This window comes from Rana temporaria, chromosome 1, assembly GCF_905171775.1.
Source record: "Rana temporaria chromosome 1, aRanTem1.1, whole genome shotgun sequence".
NCBI lineage: Eukaryota > Metazoa > Chordata > Amphibia > Anura > Ranidae > Rana > Rana temporaria.
This window is the reverse complement of record NC_053489.1, coordinates 187,714,735-187,734,966: the sequence shown is the minus strand read 5'-3', so window position 1 is coordinate 187,734,966 and position 20,232 is coordinate 187,714,735. Positions and strand designations below refer to the sequence as shown.

Below are 20,232 nucleotides of genomic sequence, written 5' to 3'. Positions count from 1 at the left end.
AGGTACACTGACTCGAGTATAAGCCAAGGGGTATATATTTAGCCCTAAAAAAGGGCTGAAAAACTTAGCTTATACTCGAATAAATACGGTAAAAGCATTTTAGAATGCTGTTGTCCAAAAAACTCTGTCATCAGATTGACCCTTTCCCTTTAAATAAAAAGGGACAATCCCTTTCCTTTTTATGTGCTGTATCCATTCATCAGTTGAATCAGATAAAAACTGTACTGCAATAATCCAGACTACCACATATCTATCACCATCTGTAGCTCCCAGCAGGAGGCCTATCCATGTTTGCAGCTCTTACAAACCATAGAGGATGGCTTTTCTATAGACAAGGAACTGTCTGGATTAACAACAGTGATACAAATCTTATTTAATCATGTCATCATGTCAATATTATAAATAATTTATTCTAAAATCTAATTTTGAACAAATGAAAGAAGAGTCAGGTTGTTATCGCTATTTGTCTTAATGACAAAGCAGCAAGTGGCTGAAAATTAAAAATTTGACAACTATGGGGGTTATTTACAAAAGGCAAATCCACTTTGCACTACAAGTGCAACGTGCACTTGGAATTGCACTTGGAAGTGCAGTTGCTGTAAATCTGAGGGGCAGATCTGAAATGAGGGGAAGCTCTGCTGATTTTATCATCTAATCATGTGCAAGCTAAAATGCTGTTTTTCATTGTCCTTGCATGTCCCCCTCTGATCTACAGCGACTGCACTTCCAAGTGCACTTTCAGTGCAATTTTAAGTGCATTTTGCACTTGTAGTTTGCATTTGTAGTGCAAAGTGGATTTGCCTTTAGTAAATAGACCCCAATATGATGTTCTTTGGCCATGTTATGTTTGTATATTTCAATTTCCGATTTTTCTGTGTGCTATAGGTTAGCCTATGTTGGGGTTTGAAATGTATGCATACCCTCTAGGCTTTTGCGCCATATGTCAGACACATGTGATCTTTTTTTGATGTTTGCTGCAAATACCTAAATAAAGAAGTAGAAGAAAAAAAGAAGGTTTCACAACTGTCATCAAAACAGGAGGTGAGGCAAAATCGTTTAGTAGAGATGCCTATGACAATTAACCAGGAGGGGATTTCCTCTTACATCAGATAGATTTCCTCCCATTTCCTGTTGTACCCTTTGGACGGGAAATTAAGAAAACCTTTTCCAATAGGAACCCTTAACCCTTCCCTGCTCTGTCCAAAATAAAAAATAAAAATTTAAGTTTTAGGTATAGATACATTAAAAGGACGTGTCATTTCTTGTTTTTTATAAGTTGACAACGCTGGTCAGTCATCCTAAGACTACGGTTAAATATATGATTTTTAAGAAACATCTTAGTGCACAATCACTCTTTTATGTTACTGAAAGATGACTGGGTGATAGAAAATTATTCTTATGGGAGTTTTATGGGACTAATATCAAAGAAGTATACTTCTATGGGTAAAATTACCTGGAAATCTCATAACTAAGATTGTTGGGAAGTTAGTCTTGTGGATCTGGTTAAATCTTAGGACAGAGAAAACAGGAGATCGGTTGCTAATAGTTTATATTAAAGGGAACCTGGAGGCAATTTTTTTCGCATTCCATCCAACAAACCTGAACTGACCTGAATTTGTGCGGATATAATTGGATGCTTATATCTGACCAACCATAGGTGTACATTGCAGTCTGTTTTTATCTGACTGTCGGAATGCCCATGTGAAAGGGGCTTATTAGTGGTCAGTTCTGTCAGTTCACAAGACAGCGCATGACCAAAGCATCCCAATTATGATTATGAACGTTATTTTCAAGAAGAATATCAATGACTGGTCATTTTTGCATGTGCACATGCCTTCATGACAGTTAAATACAGCCAATAGAAATGTTAAAAAGAAAGCACACTATGCTTTTTCTACATTGTTTATAGAACATTATAAAATACTTCCTTAAAGCATAGTTTATACACTTCCGCATTTGATGGTCACATTTACATCTTTAATACACTGTTAAAGCATAATTATCCCCATTTGTGATCAGTGTTTTTTGAAAATTAGGTGTCCACATCCTTTAAAGCATGAATAACAGCACAGTGCTTGTGCTGTGTCATTTGGCCCCCTATATCACCTGAAGTACATGGCTGATCCTGCCTGGCTCTGCCCCCCCCCCCCCCCACCTGTAAATTGACTGTGGCTTATCATGGCTGCTGAGCCTTGACAACGTGGCCAGTGTATGTGCTGCAGTCATCCGCTCTCTCTCGTATCCTCTCTCCCCCTGCCTCCCTGCCTGTCAGCTTGTGTCAGTCAGTGCCCGCCACCTCCCCTCCTGCTGCTAAAATAACGTTGTAGTTTTCAGGCAATCCCCAGTGTTCGATAATGCTATGTGCCCAGAGTGTGTTTGCTATATTGAAAAAATTCTGTTCTATATCTTATTTCAGAGTGCTGCTAAATGCTCATGTGACCGCCCGCTGCTCTCCTCCTCTCCTCCCAACTGACATCAGCGGAGGGATTCTCAGCCCCTCCCACTGTAGCTGCCAGATCAGGAGAGGAATTGATCACGTGAGCGCAGAGTGGTGCTCTGAAATAAGGTATAGAGGGCCATTTTTTTAACAAAAGCACACACACTGGGCACATAGCATTATCAAACACTGGGGATTGCCTGAAAATTACAAAGTGGGTTTACAAGAACACACACAGTTGCCCAGTTCTCTGTTGCAAGGTCAAATGAGATCTATAGTCACATCATACAGTTTCATTTTATAACATTGTAATAGCAAAACAAATCAATATTTATTTTTGACAATCCAATGTAAGCTTACTGGAAAAAATATCCTTTTGTGTTGTGAGTTCTGCCTGTCTGCTGACCATCTCTTTCCACAACTTCTTGGTTTCCCTGCATGCTTTGCAGCGTCTCTTCTGCTGTTTGCTTTCAATTTATAGGGACTATATATCCCATGGTACCTTGCTGCGATTCCTGTACTGACTCCGCCTCCTGAAACTCCTATCAACACCTCTGTAGGCTCTGTGAAATGTGTGACACAGCACTGACTACACATAGTGAATATTTGTCACAGAATTTAAAAAAGTGAATGTGTGGGGATCTTCACAAAGTAAGTTCGTTCAAGATCATTCAAATTAATAAGAATCGGCTAAAAATAATTTAAATACAACATGGAAAGGAATATATGATTTCCCACTTTGATCATGGATAGGCTATAATTAACCTCCCTGGCGGTATGATTATTTCAGAAAAAAGGTGCTGAAAGCGGTACCATTATTTGCAAGGAAATTTGGCGTTTTATACTGTAGGTCTGTAATTCTTAGGAATAACTCACTTAAATCTAACCAAACAAGAGTCTAGTAGGCATCCCGGGTATGACATTTTTTTAAAAACAAAATTATAAATTATAATATAATAAATAATTATAAATAATTATAACAAATAATAATATAATTATAATAAAAATTATTCAATAATGTAATCAACTCAAAATCACTGAAATTTGCTCAGTTGCAGAATTGTTGCTGTCATTACTTTTATTTTTTTATGGAGAATTTCCCCACAAATCGTTACCGCACAATTCTGCAAATGATTATAATTTATTATCGCTGTTTTCTAGCTGCTCTAAAACCATTTTTGACATAAAGGGACACTTTTGGTTGCTATGGACAATCTACAGTTTGCAGGGAGAAAGAACAGTTTTTATTATATAAAAGTACATGTAGGGCACTGGGCAGACCACTAGGGACAAGGGGGGGGTGTATTTTTTACATACAGTACTGTAATCTATAAGATTACAGTATACTGTATGTATTGTGTTTGTTTACCTTTTTGAATTTTGGCACCGTTCTCTGCTCCCGTGCGTTGTAAAGGTGCAGGGAACGGAGATCGCGGCACAGGAGGACACTGTGTGAATCGAGCGAGGTCCCGCTCACTCACACAGCGCGGTGGCATCGCTGGATCCAGGGACAAGGTAAGTAAACAGTGCCTGTGGATTCAGCGAGGCGAGCCTGAGTCTGACTCGGGGTTACCGATCGTAGCCAAAAAATCTCACCCCGAGTCAGACTCGGGAATACCGCCAGGGGGGTTAAAGGAGCAGTAAAGGAAAAACATGTTTTTGCTAAAATTACTGTTTACAGGGTATAGAGACATAATAGTTAACTGATCCCTTTTAAAAATGATTAAAAATATATAAAAATCAATCATATAATGTGCCTGCAGTTTAGTTTCATTTTTAAACTAATTTCCTGTTTCTGTGAAGTACAGAGACACACCGAACAAAAACAAACAAACACAGGGCAGTGTTTGTTTTTAAAATGAATCTGATTGGTTCTGAGGAGTTTTAGACACACAGTAATCACACCTTCTGTGATGGACCACAGTGAGAAGCTCGCATGAGTTTTTTCATAAGGAGCCAGACAAGCAGGAAGTGTGGAGATCAGAGAAGGATTACAGCTACTTCAAAGCAAAAACGAACAATGAGCACATGAAACCAGGACTGCAGTAAGGTAAAGGAAGCTATTTAGCTAAAAAAAAAAAATCCTTTAGTGACCCTTTAACATTCTCACAGCATGAGGCATTTAACTTATGAAGTTGAATTACAGTCATGAAGAGGTTAAACAAACCAGAGCAAAATCATCCTGTAGGTGGCACTATGCAGCAAACTCTCAGTGTAGTCTATTGGAATAGCGTTGCCTTCAGATTAATCTGTTAATGCTTTCCTTTACAGAAAATGATGTACCCTAAGCAATCGTGTGGACCTAAGCACTTATTGCAACTTATCATACAAAAGGGTTAACGCATCAGCTACTCATTGGTAAACACATCCCACTTGGATAGACTGAGCATAAAAATACCCTCAAAGGCTCAGTGGAATATGTAAAAAGATGACCCATGTAAAAGATTCTATACTATCCGAAATCCATCCTTTGAAGTGACAGACAGAAAAGACAGAGATGAAGAAGAAAACACAGCTCATCTGGGACAGGAGCACATTGACCCTTCCATGCCTTCGCATAACTGAGACAGCTACACAGCTGCCAGAGAGGACGGAAGCCAAGGAACAAGCGAAGACGCCAACAAAACAACAGCCTGATGTCACTGCCAAACTCATACACACACCAGAACCGGGCTATATGCCAGGCACAAACCATAGTGCCACCGAGGTTGTGCAACTGTTATCTCCACAACCTCACCAAGGTGACCTCTTCTTAGGTGGAGATGGAATAAGCTGCCGGGGGAGATAGTCCCCTTGTATCTGTACAACTTTTGTTGTATTTCCAGCATGATAAATCCAGGCTTGTTCAAACCCCTTTTAAGATTAATTTAATGTGTCCCGGATGCACCGAAGCATTAACAATCCCTGTCTGTTCTTCAGTCCAGTGACAAAGTGTCATGTTCTCATTACATCTTCCAGCTTGAGAGTGTTAATGATACAATTGCATAAACGCTTGTCACTTCTGGAAGGGAAAGGATTAAACTATGGCGGGTAAGAAGATAAAACAACAAATTATTGCACAGTTCTTGGTGAAATGAAGAATGCTTTCATCAGCAGAAGAGAATTGAAAATAAAGACAATCAAGTAGTTGTGTCTTGGGAGGTGAACACAAGCATTAACACTTGGCCCTTGACCCTTGTGTGTTAATGGTAAAATGAATACAATTCTAGATAGATAGATAGATGGATAGATAGATAGATAGATAGATAGATAGATAGATAGATAGATAGATAGATAGATAGATAGATAGATAGATAAACAAGTCATCTGTTTGTAGCTCTGGTGTTACTACAACATAGTTATTTTTCTAACAACCTGAATTTAGTTTGGGATTTAGCAGAATTCTTAGGGATCACAGCAATGATTATAGAAAGATTTAGTCAACCAAGTCCAATTTCCCGTGGAGTTTTAACCTTCTTAAGCCCTGTACACACGATTGGTCCATCCGATGAGAACGGTCTGATGGACCATTTTCATCGGTTAACCGATGAAGCTGACTGATGGTCAGTCGTGCCTACACACCATCAGTTAAAAAAACGATCGTGTCAGAACGCGGTGATGTAAAACACATTGACGTGCTGAAAAAAACGAAGTTCAATGCTTCCAAGCAAGCGTCGACTTGATTCTGAGCATGCGTGGATTTTTAACCGATAGACGTGCCTACAAACGATCGTTTTTTTTTCTATCAGTTAGGTATCTATCGGTTAAATTTAAAACAAGATTGCTTTTTTTTAACCTATGGATAAATAACCGATGGCACCCACACACGGTTTGGACTGATGAAAACGGTCCATCAGGCCGTTGTCCTCTGTTTAACCTATAGTGTGTACGAGGCCTTAGCGGTAATCCCGAGTCTGGCTTGGGGTGAATTTTTTATACCAAAAGCTGTATCCCCGAGCCAGACTCGGGATTGCATTGCAGGATACAGGGGGAAGTTACTTACCTTGTCCCTGGATCCTGCGATGTGCCCCCGCTGTGTGTGCGGGCTCCCACGCTGTGTCTCCTCGCTCGATTCACAGTGCCGCCGAGCTCCGTTCCCTGCGACGTTACGATGCACGGGGACGGAGTTCGGCGCCAAATTCAAAAAAGTGAAAAACACAATACACATACAGTATACTGTAATCTTAAAGATTACAGTACTGTATGAAATAAATACACACCCCCTTTGTCCCTAGTGGTTAGTCCAGTGTTCTGCATGCAGTTTTTTATAATAAAAACTATTCTCTCTGCCTGGAAACTGGAGAATGTCCATAGCAACCAAAAAGTGTCCCTTTACATCAAAAGTGCTTTTAGAGCAGCTAGAAAACAGCGATAATAAATTAGAATCACTTGCAGAATTGAGCGATAGCGATTTGTGTGGAAATTCGTCATCAAACAATAAAAATAATGACAGCGACAATTCTGCAACTGAGCAAATTTCAGTGTTTTTGATTTGATTACATTATTGAATCATTTTTATTATAATTACATTATTATTTGTTATAATTATTTATAGTTATTTATTATATTATAATTTATGATGTTGTGTTTCAAACTTTATCATACCCGGGATGTCTACTAGACTCTTGTTTGGACAGATTTAAGTGAGTTATTCCTAATGCCGCATACACACCATCACTTTATGTAAAAAACAACGTTTTTGAAACTTCAATTTTCAAAGACGAAGTTGCCTACACATATCGTTTTTTCACAATGCTCTAGCAAAGCGAGGTTACGTTCACCACTTTTTTCCATTGAAGCTCGCTTCATAACTATCTTCTGGGCATGCGCGGGTGTAAAAACGTTGTTTTAAACGTCGTTTTTTGCTACACACGGTCAATTTCTGTGAAGTAAAAAACGACGTTTTGAAAAACGACACATAAAATTGAAGCATGCTTCAATTTTTTTTTTTCGTTTTTAACAAGACATAAAACAACGTTTTCCCCCACACACGGCCATTTAAAGTGACGTTTTTAAAAACGTTGTTTTTTTTTCATCACATAAAGTGATGGTGTGTATGCGGCATAAGAATTGCAGGCCTACAGTATAAAACGCCAAATTTCCATGCAAAATAATTGTACCGCTTTTGGTACAAAATTCCAGACATAATCATACCGCCAGGGAGGTTAATAGAAGGGAAGGACAAATAGTGCTTTTCCAATGACAAAAATAGATTGTTGCTGTTTGATTGATTATGGAAATTAAGATTCGGTTTGATACCCAATCAACTCCACAGATGTGGAATCGATTGATCACTACGAACATAGAAGACAGATTCAGTATCTTGTCAATGCATCCCAGTGCCATTTTAATCTGCCTATTAAAAATAAAAAGTATCAGAAAAACATCACTTGAAAAACACATAAAATAAAAGCACTGGCCTATTTAGATTGAACTCTGGTCTGGGCTCTTTGCGGTAGCGTTGCATCCAGAATGCTATACAGAGTTTCTTTGGTGTAATTATTCAGTAACTCACATTTGCTTCACAATTTAATTATGAGTATCAACGTTCTCCTCTGGTACAAAGACATATTAGAGATTAAAGAATTTTGTTATAATCTACATCCTTGTCACAGATGTGAGGCCTGAAAAAACCTTTTTCCTAGAAACCAGAGACAGATGCAAAGATGATATTTTTTTTTAGGATTAAAATGACGTTTATTGTAATTATATTAGGAAATCCCTGAATAACCAAGGCCAAGTCACCCATCACAAACCCATAGCATCATCTGTCTTGTGACAGGCATAGCCCCTAATGAAATCATTGAGTGATGGATGGTGTGTCTATTTCTGCTTCTTTTGGGTTTCTTTCCAGACAGAAGAGCACGGTACGGGGAATCTACCCAAGAATTAATGAGTTAAAGGAACTCCGTATAACCTGTTTAAGGTTGGGCTCCAGATGTGGCATAATTGCTTCTCTGTGCATCTCCATAATCAAAACCATGTATCTAAAGCACAGCTTTTATCTCCCTTTCTAATGTGTTCATCAGATCACGTTTTTTTCATAATGTTTTAATCTCGATAGTAGTTGCAACTTTGAAACCCGAAGTTCTGGGGTCTCAAATTCCAGCTACGATACTGATCTGAAAACTTAAAATATTGCGCCCAATAAAATGAAATTAAATTATGATAAACTGGGAACCCCAAAAGTCCCCTTTGGGTGCAAACCCCCATCCAACGCTCTTACTATTGATATCTATTTTATGTTGTATAGTTTTATATACAAAATACCATATAGTAATAAAATTCTTTATTAAATTAAAAAAAAACTGCCTTTTCACCTGCTCGCCAGATACTGTGCAACCACAACTCTCAGTATGCACTAACTTATATACCTAAGAGGTATCAAATCTATCTATATGATGAACATACAGTATAAATAAATACTATAGTATAATCGGCGTTTGTCGTGAGAATTATTGCCATTCAACATATAATAAGCTGATTGAAATGGGAAACCCACAAGAAATTTCATTGTATTTGCAGAGAAAGCAATAGCAAGGAATGATTTGAAACATTCATTAATTGGTTAATGTATCAAACCTATGCAATTAAAAACAGACTGGGTCGATTTTCCATAGTACAGGCAGCGTTGAGGTCCCCAATAAAACACAACAAATTGATTTCATCTCGCCCGAGCTGAGGTTCATATAAAACACTGAAGACACTTTCACTGCAAATCCAGATATAGCAGCCTCTTTATAGACTTATAACAATAGACCTGTCTGATAACTGGGCTCATTTCTACAATAGAAATACAAAAGGAAATAAAGCTTCCAGCTGGATCCCCAGAGAGTTATAACTAGCATTACCTATGAATAGACACCTCAATAAAAGTCAACGGTGCACCGTCTCCTCTCATATGTTAGTGAAACAATAAAAAAAAAACTTAGCTGGAAACAAATGAAGGAGAAAGAGGATCAGACGCAAAAAAAAAAAAATGGGGGGGAGAGATGTATAGGGACTGCAGGGACACATGGGAGATGGGAAATATGGAGAAATAAGAGATAGAATTAGAAAGAGAGGAAGGGAGGGGGCAAAGAGACTGAGAAGTGTTAGGTGCGTACAGATGTCACTTTTAACGCCCACAGATCTAATTTCTTAGCACGCCAAGGTGAAAACGAAGTCTGATACTTGCTACTATGCAAGCCAAAATGAAGACACAGAATCTGCTGCATTCTAGTTATGTGTCCAATCTGAAAATAAGAGATTTGTACAGTAAATCTTTTTTTTTTTTCGATAGGTCACAAAAATGAGGGTATGGATACAATAACTACACCTGAGCTCACTGCACACAACGGCTTTCCAAAAATAGCACAGACTGACTTATTAAATAAGAGTGCAAAGATCAGAGCTGTGCCGTAAGCTCTAGCAACTAAATTACAAACCATATTCCACTATTCTGCCAACTATATACAGAGAGCAGATGGTTTCCAATTGGTAACCACTGGCTATTGCACTAGGCTAAGACTGTCTTAACAAAGCAAAAAAAGCCACAAGCAAAGTACAGTAATCCGTAGCAACCATTCACAACTCATCTTCTATTGATTTGTCTGGTTTCTATGGGTTAGGGCACACTGCCATTGTTACTAGCTGTATTGAATAAACCTGGATATCTGCTTTCGAGGATTTACGCAGTGAAGATGTGGGATTTTTTATAGCGGATAGATGTCACCCAAACAAAACTCCACAATGTGTTACCGTAGTCACCTAAGACATCTATGAGAAGACTTAAAAATAGTGTCAGTAATAGAATGCAATTTAGATGTACGAAGGCGTGCAAAGTGATCCTGGGTGCGTAAAAATACTCTCAATCTGCTTCTCTGCTATAATATCACCGTCCCCAATAAACCAATGAATCACAGCATGTTTGTATTGAGCTTGTCATGTGCAAAGCCAAATGCCTGTATTGTGCTGTCATAATGTAGCCTCAAGATGGTGAATCTGTTGGCAGAGCAATAAGGGCCCATTCACTGCACAACAGTAACTGTTACCAACTGTGCCCAGCTGCCAGGCACACAGAAGGGTATAACACATACAAATTACATACACGTCAGTGAATTATGTATATCTGATTATACGTGTCACATGTGAATCACTGTTTATGTATTTGCCATTCACAGTAATTATGGTATTTAGGCTAGCAGGATTCATTGCTCATTAGCGAACAAGTCCAGATATCAATAGAAAAAGAAAGAAAAACTTCAAAGTAACCATAAGTAAAGGGATATATATTTTGCATCACACCCCCCCTCCCTTTAGAATGTAAGCTCTATGAGCAGGGCCCTCCTGTACTCTCTGTATTGAACTGAACTGTAAATGTACTGTCCCCCCTATATGTTGTAAACTGTTGGCGCTATATAGATCATGAATAATAATATGTAGTTGTGTGCCCAAGGAATTTTTAAGAATTGGCAAAGCTTGGCACTACATCAAACAATGTACTAAGCAAACTTGGGCACAAAGCAAAGAGGCTAATTCCCCTATATTGCCCACAATGTGGACTTTTATGTGCTTCGAGCGTCTTTGGAAAATAGAGCGTGCTGTCTATACATGACAAACATGTTACAGGCCAATTTAAAGGAAATTGCTGACTTTCTTTTAAGAATTCTGGTTGCCTGGCTGTCTTCAGGTTTCCTTTATGAGTCTCCTGATATGCATGCTTGTTAGTGCCTTATAATGTATTGAAGCCATTAGATCAGTATGACAGCCAGGCAATACGCATTTTCAACAGTGGCATCCTCCATATTCCCTCAGTACAGGAACCCTTTAAGAAGACAGTGGCATGATAATGATGGGCAGTAACCAATCCCAACTTGAGTTTCAGCACTCTAGTGTGGTCAGGCTCATCAAAGCCAGTCTTCAAATGGGTGCTTTGGGTTACAGGGATTGCTCTTTGTTCTCTGTTATTAAGTAATCCTGCTATCTTGTCCTATCCATAGCCTTGAGACTCCTCAAGTCATTCAACATAGCCTGCAACTGATTACTATATAATCTCTGAGCGCCGATCTTTACAGAGAATAATAAGCACATTACTACGACCCAATGTAACGGCTGTCTAATCTCTATTATCCTCGATTCATTCAAAAATAATCATCCTATGAATACATAACCCATTGTTTCCTTCAGGCAGAGGTTAATGATAATTATTTAAATCTGTGTTTGGGTGATTTTTGTCAGAACACAAAAGAAAGAAGCATATGGGAAGAGGTGAATGTTATGGGTGGCTAATCTTAAAATTCAAACATTCAGACAATTTAGGAAGGAATTTGCATGTTGTTTAACTTTCCTTCAATCTGATTGGTTCCCTGAAGCAAAATTCACAGACCGGTAGGTCTGGTGAATTTTTTTTGGCGTATTAGTACGTCACCCTTAACTTTTACTTCTCTGAACTGAAACTTGGGTGCTGAATGCATTCCTGGGATAAAGCTACTTACATAATCAAAACATTTACAGTCAAGGCAGACTTTGACGAAACTAAACAGGCTGTCATTTGACTTCCAGATTCTGTATTCTGCGCAACAGATGAGGACCGAAAGAAAATCAAGATGCAAAATTTCAAAACAAACACAGATTTGACCTTCAAATCCTCCCATTTGTAAATCTGATCTCATAAATTCTACAGATGCTTTATAGACAAGAGCTCCAGGAATAGCAGCTTTGAATGGTACATTATGCAGCTATCACAAGCCCAAAAAAAAAACAAACACAGTGGATTCATGTAATTGGATGGTTGTGGTTATGAATATGCCCCCTGCCCCTTTAAAATGCAATTCTTCCGCAGCCAAAGGGCACCAAAAATGTTAATGTTATAGGCCCCGATGGGTTATAATGCAAACAAACATTTAACAGCCCTTAATGGAACCGATTTGTATGGCAGGGGACAGCCATTAACTATTCCCTGTGAACCTAATAAAAGATAATAAATGTTAAGGGAAAAGCACATGTGAATACTTGCCAAGTAAAACAACTTTTCTTTTCTCTTGTGGCGCTAGTAGATCTGATGTAATTGGGGATTAGTATTCTTTATTACAGGCGACCGGGCCAGCTTGATCCCTAAAGAAAATGCTCTCTACTTGCTGATCTATAAGTCACTGTACACAGGAGGGAGCCAAAAGATCACTATATATATATATATATATATATATATATATATATATATATATATATATATATATATATATATATATATATACTTAAAAACCTTGCTAAATCTTTTACGACTGAGTGCCAAAAGTTTTTATTTATATATATATATATATATATATATATATATATATATATATATATATATATATATATATATTTTTTCAAGGGCTTGAAAATGTATCTTTCATGACTGAGCACCAATAGCCCATATATATATATATTTTTTTTTTAAACCCTGCAAAAGCTTTCATGACTGAGTTGCATAAGTTTATATATATATATATATATATATATATATATATATATATATATATAAATATATTGTTTGTACACAGGAGGGAGCCAAAAGCTCACTATATATATATATATATATATATATATATATATATATATGTGTTTTTTATATATATATATATATATATATATATATATATATATATATATATATATATATATATTTATATATATGTATATATATATATATATATATATATATATATATATATATATAACTATATATATATATATTTGTGTATTTATTTTTAACAATTTAGGGGCTCAAAAACGTATATATATATATATATATATATATATATATATATATATATATATATATATATATATATATATATAAATTGATTGTACACAGGAGGGAGCCAAAAGCTCACTATGTATATATATATATATATATATATATATATATATATATATATGTATATATATATATATATATATATATATATATATATAATATATATATATATATATATATATATATTTATTTATTTATGTATTTATTTTTAATAATTCAGGGGCTCAAAAACGTATCTTTCATGACTTATCACTGATAGCCTATATATGTGTATGTGTATATATATATATATATATATATATATATATATAATTTTGGGATTTGAACGCTTATCTTTCAGGACTGAGTGCCAAAAAATCCCCAAATTTATATAAACAGTTTTTCTGGCTTGAGACTGCATGGCAAAAGCTCACTCTATTTATCTATCTATCTATCTATCTATCTATCTATCTATCTATCTATCTATCTATCTATCTATCAGTATAAATATCTATATATCTCTATAGCTAGAGATATATAACTATATATGTATATATATCTATAGATATAGCTATCTATATCTATCTATAGATATCAATATCTATAGATATTTATATCTTTCTCTAGATAGATAGATAGATAGATAGATAGATAGATAGATAGATAGATAGATAGATAGATAGATAGATATTGATATCTATAGATATTTATATCTTTCGATAGATAGATAGATAGATAGATAGATAGATAGATAGATAGATAGATAGATAGATAGATAGATAGATAGATATCGAAATCTATAGATGTTTATATCTTTCTCTAGATTGATAGATAGATTGATAGATAGATAGATAGATAGATAGATAGATAGATAGATAGATAGATAGATAGATAGATAGATAGATAGATATATAGATAGATAGATAGATAGATAGATAGATAGATAGATAGATAGATAGATAGATAGAAATATACATATCGATATATCTATAGATCTAGATATCTAGATCTATATCTACTTTTCGGGCTAGAAAACTTACCATGCTCGAGCTAGAAAGTAAGTGGCAGCACCCAGGGAAGTGGCATTTCCTTTTTTTTTGGAACTTCCCCTGAGATGATTATAGAAATGATTGTGCACACATAAGAAGGTCTGCTTGCTGCCTGATCTTATCAGGCGTATTGTGCAGCAATTAACCTATTTTCCTAAAAGCACATGTTGGCTATATATGAAACAGAAAGAAAGAAGAAAGAAAGAAGTGTGCATCTCTGGCAGCTTTAAGAAAGGGGAGGCAGCGAAACCTCCGGCGCTTCCTGAAGGATGTTTTGAATGGGTGATGCTTTCCTTCAGCACTTTTATTAAACAAAGGGCTGTTGGCACGAGCCATTGAAATGAACTGTCACTTGCCCAGATGTGCCAGCGCTAAGGAAGCATGCAGCCAGGGATGGGGGGAGAGGGAGCAGATGATGATGGGAGGAAGGAAGGAAAGTTGGACTTACCTTTGCACAGCAGGGCTATAGAGAGGAGGTGCAGGGCAGGGTAGACGGAGGCTATCCTCCAAGTCATCTTTCCCAGTCGGAGATCAGCAGCACTTGTATGACATATCCTCCTCCTCCAATGATCACGAAGGGCTGCCTTGATAATCCCAGCGGCTGGCTGCTGTCATGGCCGGGAGGGGTAGGTAGGTACACACGGGTGGGTGGGTAACTTTAGAAGCCCATCTGAGTAATATCCAGAGCCATGGATCCGGAGCGGTGACTTAGTTTAAGGCATGTTTGGAGGATCCCCCCTCTCTTGTACAGGAGAAGCTGTGATGAGATCTCACATGTGCCGATCCCTACGATCCCTGCGATCCCTGCTGCTGTACTGTGATAGGGATGAGCCTCTCTCGTGCAGCATCTTCCCCGACCCACCAGTGACAGCTCTGGCCGGGAGAACTCCCCTGCAACTCCTTGAGTGTCAGAGGGGGCGGAGCTCTGTAGATTGGCAGCTTCTGTGTACCACTAGAGGGAGGCGGGAGGTGTGGGCATAGCATGGCAAGGAGGGAGAAATCTCACTACACTTGCCACTTAGACAAGGAGGAGAGGGAAGAGTTAATCCATGGCACACCTGCCTGATCAGCATCCTAGGATGATGATGTGCCATTTAAATGTCCTGGGTGCTGCTGAGGCTGCCCTTTGATTTTCTGCTGACACCATACCTGGAATCACACATCTAGATGAGAAGAAGCATCTATAGGAAATCATCAGCCAAACACAAGGTATTGTATCCTTTGGAGGAGAAAATGTGCAATGTGCAACCCAGAGGAACAAATGGATCCCCCTCTCATTTCACATCTACAAGTGGCTTGTATGTCTTCTATATTACACTCACTGGGCTACATCCTTTCTCCAATGGGAAGACAGATTAGAGGGGGATCATTCTTCCAGAAGATGGGAGCAGTGACCTATAGGAACCCTTCAACTTGTCTATACCTCATCAGGAAGCTACTGGACTTTGCTGGAAAACAGAGAAATTGAGATTTAAAGTAGTGCTAACTGGTAGGAGCTTTACAACCCTTACATATATGCGCTGTAAAATGAGCTGTACCTGTTTATCTGCAGCCATCTATTCTATACAGCCATTAAAGTGGTTGTAAACCTTTTTTTTTTTTGCTACAGGTAAGTCTATAATATAGGTCAGTGTTTCTCAACTCCAGTCCTCAAGGCGCCCCAACAGGTCATGTTTTCAGGCTTTCCATTATTTTGCACAGGGGATTTAATCAGTTTCACTGCCTTAGTAATTACCACAGCCATTTCATCTGAGGGAAATCCTGAAAACATGACCTGTTGGTGCGCCTTGAGGACTGGAGTTGAGAAACACTGATATAGGTAAGCCTATAATACTGAGACTTTACAACCCCTTTAAGGTTTTTCCTTTTTCCTGTGCTGCAGCAACCCCCAGACTCCCCCCCCCCCTCATTTTCTTACCTGAGCCCTATCCGATCCAACGATGTGCACAAGTGCAGCAGCCCCAGCCGCTGTCACTCTCCTCATTGAACAGAATTATAGCAACAGGAGCCTTTGGCTCCTCAATCAAAAGATGTGACATGGGGGTGGAGCCAAGTCCCACTGTCTATGTCAATAAACACAGCAGCGGGACTTTGGAGCAAGCCGCATGGGTTAACCCCTTACCACCGAGCGTACGCACATTTTTTTTTTTAACAGAAATGTTTTTATTGATACAAAAGGAAGCATTTGAGACAGGACAATGCAGAGTTTTAGATTAACAGCTTAACAGAACCGTGGTACAGCAAAATTCAGTATTTCAGGAAGTACAATACATTATGATTACTAACTTAGGTACAGAGTATGACACTGGAATGAGACCCAGCCGGGTCTAGGTCGGGGGGCCGGATAAAATGAAGATTGCTCATGTGTAGTGCAGGGTAATAAGCATTTTCCCCCCAAAGCGGGGGGGGGGGGCGAGGCGCAAGCCTCTATAGTGGTACAGAGGAGAGAGCTCGTGGTAGCCTTTCATTGTGGATCAATGGCATTTAGCGATTCGTGACCCCGGGGTCTCCGTCCAAGGGCAGAGCACTTTCAGCATGTAGGGGGTAGCGCATGGGGTTAGGCACGGCAATAAGGCCAGGCATTCGGTCATGCAGGGCGTCACAGGTCTAGGGGTGTCGTCAGCCACACTACCGCACAGAGGTGGACCCAGCCACCACCCACGAACCCCAGACCTTGTCAAATTTCTGGGGGCACTTCCGCCCCATGTATGTCAGCTTGAAGAGAGGTAACACGGAATCTACCAGGGCAAGCCACTGAGCCACTGTTGGGGGGGCCGTTAGTTTCCACTGGCGCAAAAGTGCCTTCCTGGCGTAGAAACTAAGGTAGAACAGTTGTAGACCAGCGTGTGTAGACTGTGTGACCCCTTCCGTGATACCCAGGAGAAGAACCTTAGGGTCCAGTGGCACTCGGAGGCCAGTGGCGGCAGCAATTTTGCCCACCACCTCCTCCCAGTAACCCCGGATCACCGGGCAATCCCACACCACATGATAAAACGTTCCCGTCTCTCCCTGGCATTTCGGACACTGGTCCGATTGGGTGCGGAATATCCGGGCAAGCCGCTGGGGGGTGTAGTAGGCCCTATGTAAAAATTTCAGCTGGATGAATCTGTCCCTAGCAGATATGACTGTTGGAATATAATGTGTCAGCGCAGTCTCCCAGTCTTCATCCGAGAGATCCGGGATGTCTACTCTCCACACTCTGAGAAGGGGGGACTCCCCTCCTGGGTCTTCACACGTGAGTCGGAGGTAGGTGGATGAGACTATCCTGTCAATCCCCCGGGAGATAAGGAACCTCTCTATCCTATGTGGTTCCACCAAAGTTGTCCTGGAGAACTGTGCCTGGGCCGCGTGTCTCAGTTGCAGATATCTGAACAACATCCGTGACGGAAGTCCGAATGCCGCTCGTAGCTCCGGAAATGAGAGCAGCGTTCCAACAGGCATGATATGTTGAATTTTAATTATTCCATATCCGGCCCAGACGCTGGGGTCTGGGATAGATCTGAAATGTGAGAGCCTCGGGTTGCCCCAAAGGGGAGCATGGGGCGAGATGGAGTCAGGGGCCGCCATAGCGGCCGTAACTTCATCCCACACCTGGACTGTGGTGCGCATTGGGAGGGTAACCTGTGGAGAGGCCCTGGGCCCCCTATAGACCAGATTCGTGAGGGCGGCATATGAGCCCAAGGCAGCAGCTTCGAGATTCACAGCGGGATTGGACCTAGTCTGTTTGAATCACCAGCGCACGGTGACCAGCACCGCCGCCCAGTAATATTTTTTAAAAGAGGGCAAGGCCAATCCCCCTGAGGACAGGGGGAGCTGGAGCTTACGCAAGGCTACTCTAGGGACCTTCCCTCCCCAGACAAATGAGGAGACCACGCTGTCCAATTTACGAAAGAAGGAGGCAGGGATAGGGACCGGGGTATGTCGGAAGATGTAAAGTAACTTGGGGAGAAATACCATCTTGAGTAGGTTCACCCTTCCCACTGGGGTCAGAGGAAGAGTCCTCCAGGCCTGGCATTTCACAATTAGGGCCTGTAGAACCGGGTATAGATTGTCAGTGAGGTAGTGGTCCAAGGAATTACTGATCTCCACGCCAAGATAGCGGAACTTAGACACCCTACTCAACGGCGTCAAGTCCGCCGTGGGGGGGTTGAGGGAAGACAAGCGGAATAAACTAGATTTCCCCCAATTAATTCGGATCCCAGAGAACCCACCGAACCTGTCAATAATTTCAAGGGCTGCCGCAAGGGACCGGGAATCGTCACCAAGATATAGAAGGGTGTCATCGGCATAGAGCGACACCCTTTCAATCAACGGGCCAACCTCCAGACCCCTCACCTCGTGCGTCGAACGGAGCATAATAGCCATAGGTTCGATGGCCAGGGCGAAGAGTCCTGGAGACAGTGGGCACCCCTGCCGCGTCCCTCTACACAAACTGAATGGGGGGGATATATTACTACCAGTGCGAACCCTGGCTGTAGGCGATCCATACAGCAACTTGATCCAGCCTATGAACCTAGAGCCGAAGCCGAATTTAGACAACACTTTCCACAGGAAGGCCCACTCTACCGAGTCAAAAGCCTTCTCTGCGTCTAGTGAGGCCACTGCCCCTTCAGTGTTCTGTTCACTAAAGAGTGCTATATTAGTGTGGAGCCTGCGAATATTTATATCCGTGCCCTTCCCTGGCATAAATCCCGTCTGGTCACCATGTACCAGCGAGAGGATCACTGTGTTCAACCGACCGGCCAGGATCTTAGTCAGAATTTTGGCGTCTACATTGAGTAGTGATATTGGCCGGTAGGATGAGCACAGCTCCGGGTCTTTCCCAGGCTTAGGTATTACCACGATCACTGCATCCATCATGGAAGGCGGGAGGGTTTGGCTCTCCAACGCTGCACAGAGTGTAGAGTGAAAATAGGGGCCTACCACCTCAAGATTAGATTTGTAGAATTCCACGGGGAGTCCGTCAGGGCCTGGGGTCTTACCTGCCTGCATAGATTTAATTGCATTTTGGACCTCCTTCAGCGTGACAGGGGCCTCGAGGGTTCGGCTGGCAGCGGAGGTCAAGGAGGGGAAGTCTAGGGTGTGCAGGAATGCGTCAAGGTCCTCCATGGTATAGGAAGCTCTGGACGTGTAAAGGTCTTGGTAGTAGCGCTCGAATCTAGCGTTAAATAACAGAGGGTCCGAGATCAAGGTATGATCCTCGTTCCTAATATTTGCTATACAGGAGTTCCCCGATCGCTCAGTCGCCAGCCAGGCCAGCATCCTACCCGCCCGCTCCCCCTGTTCAAATATTCGCTGGGTTTGAGCCAGAAGGAAACGGCGGCAGGAGGCAGCTCGGATGAGTGCCAACTCCCTGTAGGCAGTGAGCATGTCGGCGTGGGATCCCGGGTCGGGTGTCTCTGCATATCTAGTTTCTAATCTCATGGCCTGTCTCTCTGCCTCAGCTAGCTCCAACCTGGACTCCTTTCTCACTTTGGAAATGTTAAACTGGTATCTTCCCCTGGTATAGGCCTTGAAAGCGTCCCAAACCACCCCAGGGGGAGCCGTGCGGTCATTGTGTGTCCAGTAGTCCCCAAGCTCTGAGGGCATTAAGGGCTCCAGTCTCTCGTCAGTAATCCAGTATCTGGAGAGCCTCCACAGACCCTGCGCAGCGGCAGTGTCCGTGGAGAGCTCCAAGAGGACCGGGGCATGGTCCGAGATCCCCCGCGACAGGTGAGATATCGCCTGCACCCTGGACAGGAGGGGGTCTGTGACATACATCAAGTCTATCCGGGACAGTGTCGCGTGGGTGGCTGAGTGACATGTGTATTGTTTGTCATGCGGGTATTTCCATCTCCATACATCGGTCAGTCCATATACCTCTGCCCATCTAGACAATGCCGAGTCAGTCGTTTGGTCAGGATTCAATCTGTCAACAATGGGCTTGGGGGCCATGTTGAAATCACCTGCCCAGAGCACCGTGGCCAAGGGGTAATCAGCAATGGCTGTCTGCACCTTGCGTAGAACCG

General features: G+C 40.9%; 1 protein-coding gene across 1 annotated transcript in view; it reads right to left on the bottom strand.

Annotated features, from left to right (window-relative positions):
- Positions 1-15,102, bottom strand: part of TMEM132B (transmembrane protein 132B) — a 751,132-nt gene extending 736,030 nt beyond the window's left edge. Inside the window, exon 1 of the mRNA XM_040347367.1 lies at positions 14,673-15,102. Within this exon, the coding sequence (XP_040203301.1) occupies positions 14,673-14,739 (67 nt within the window). The 5' untranslated portion in view covers positions 14,740-15,102. The remainder of the gene's footprint in view (positions 1-14,672) is intronic.
- Positions 15,103-20,232: the final 5,130 nt, after the last annotated feature.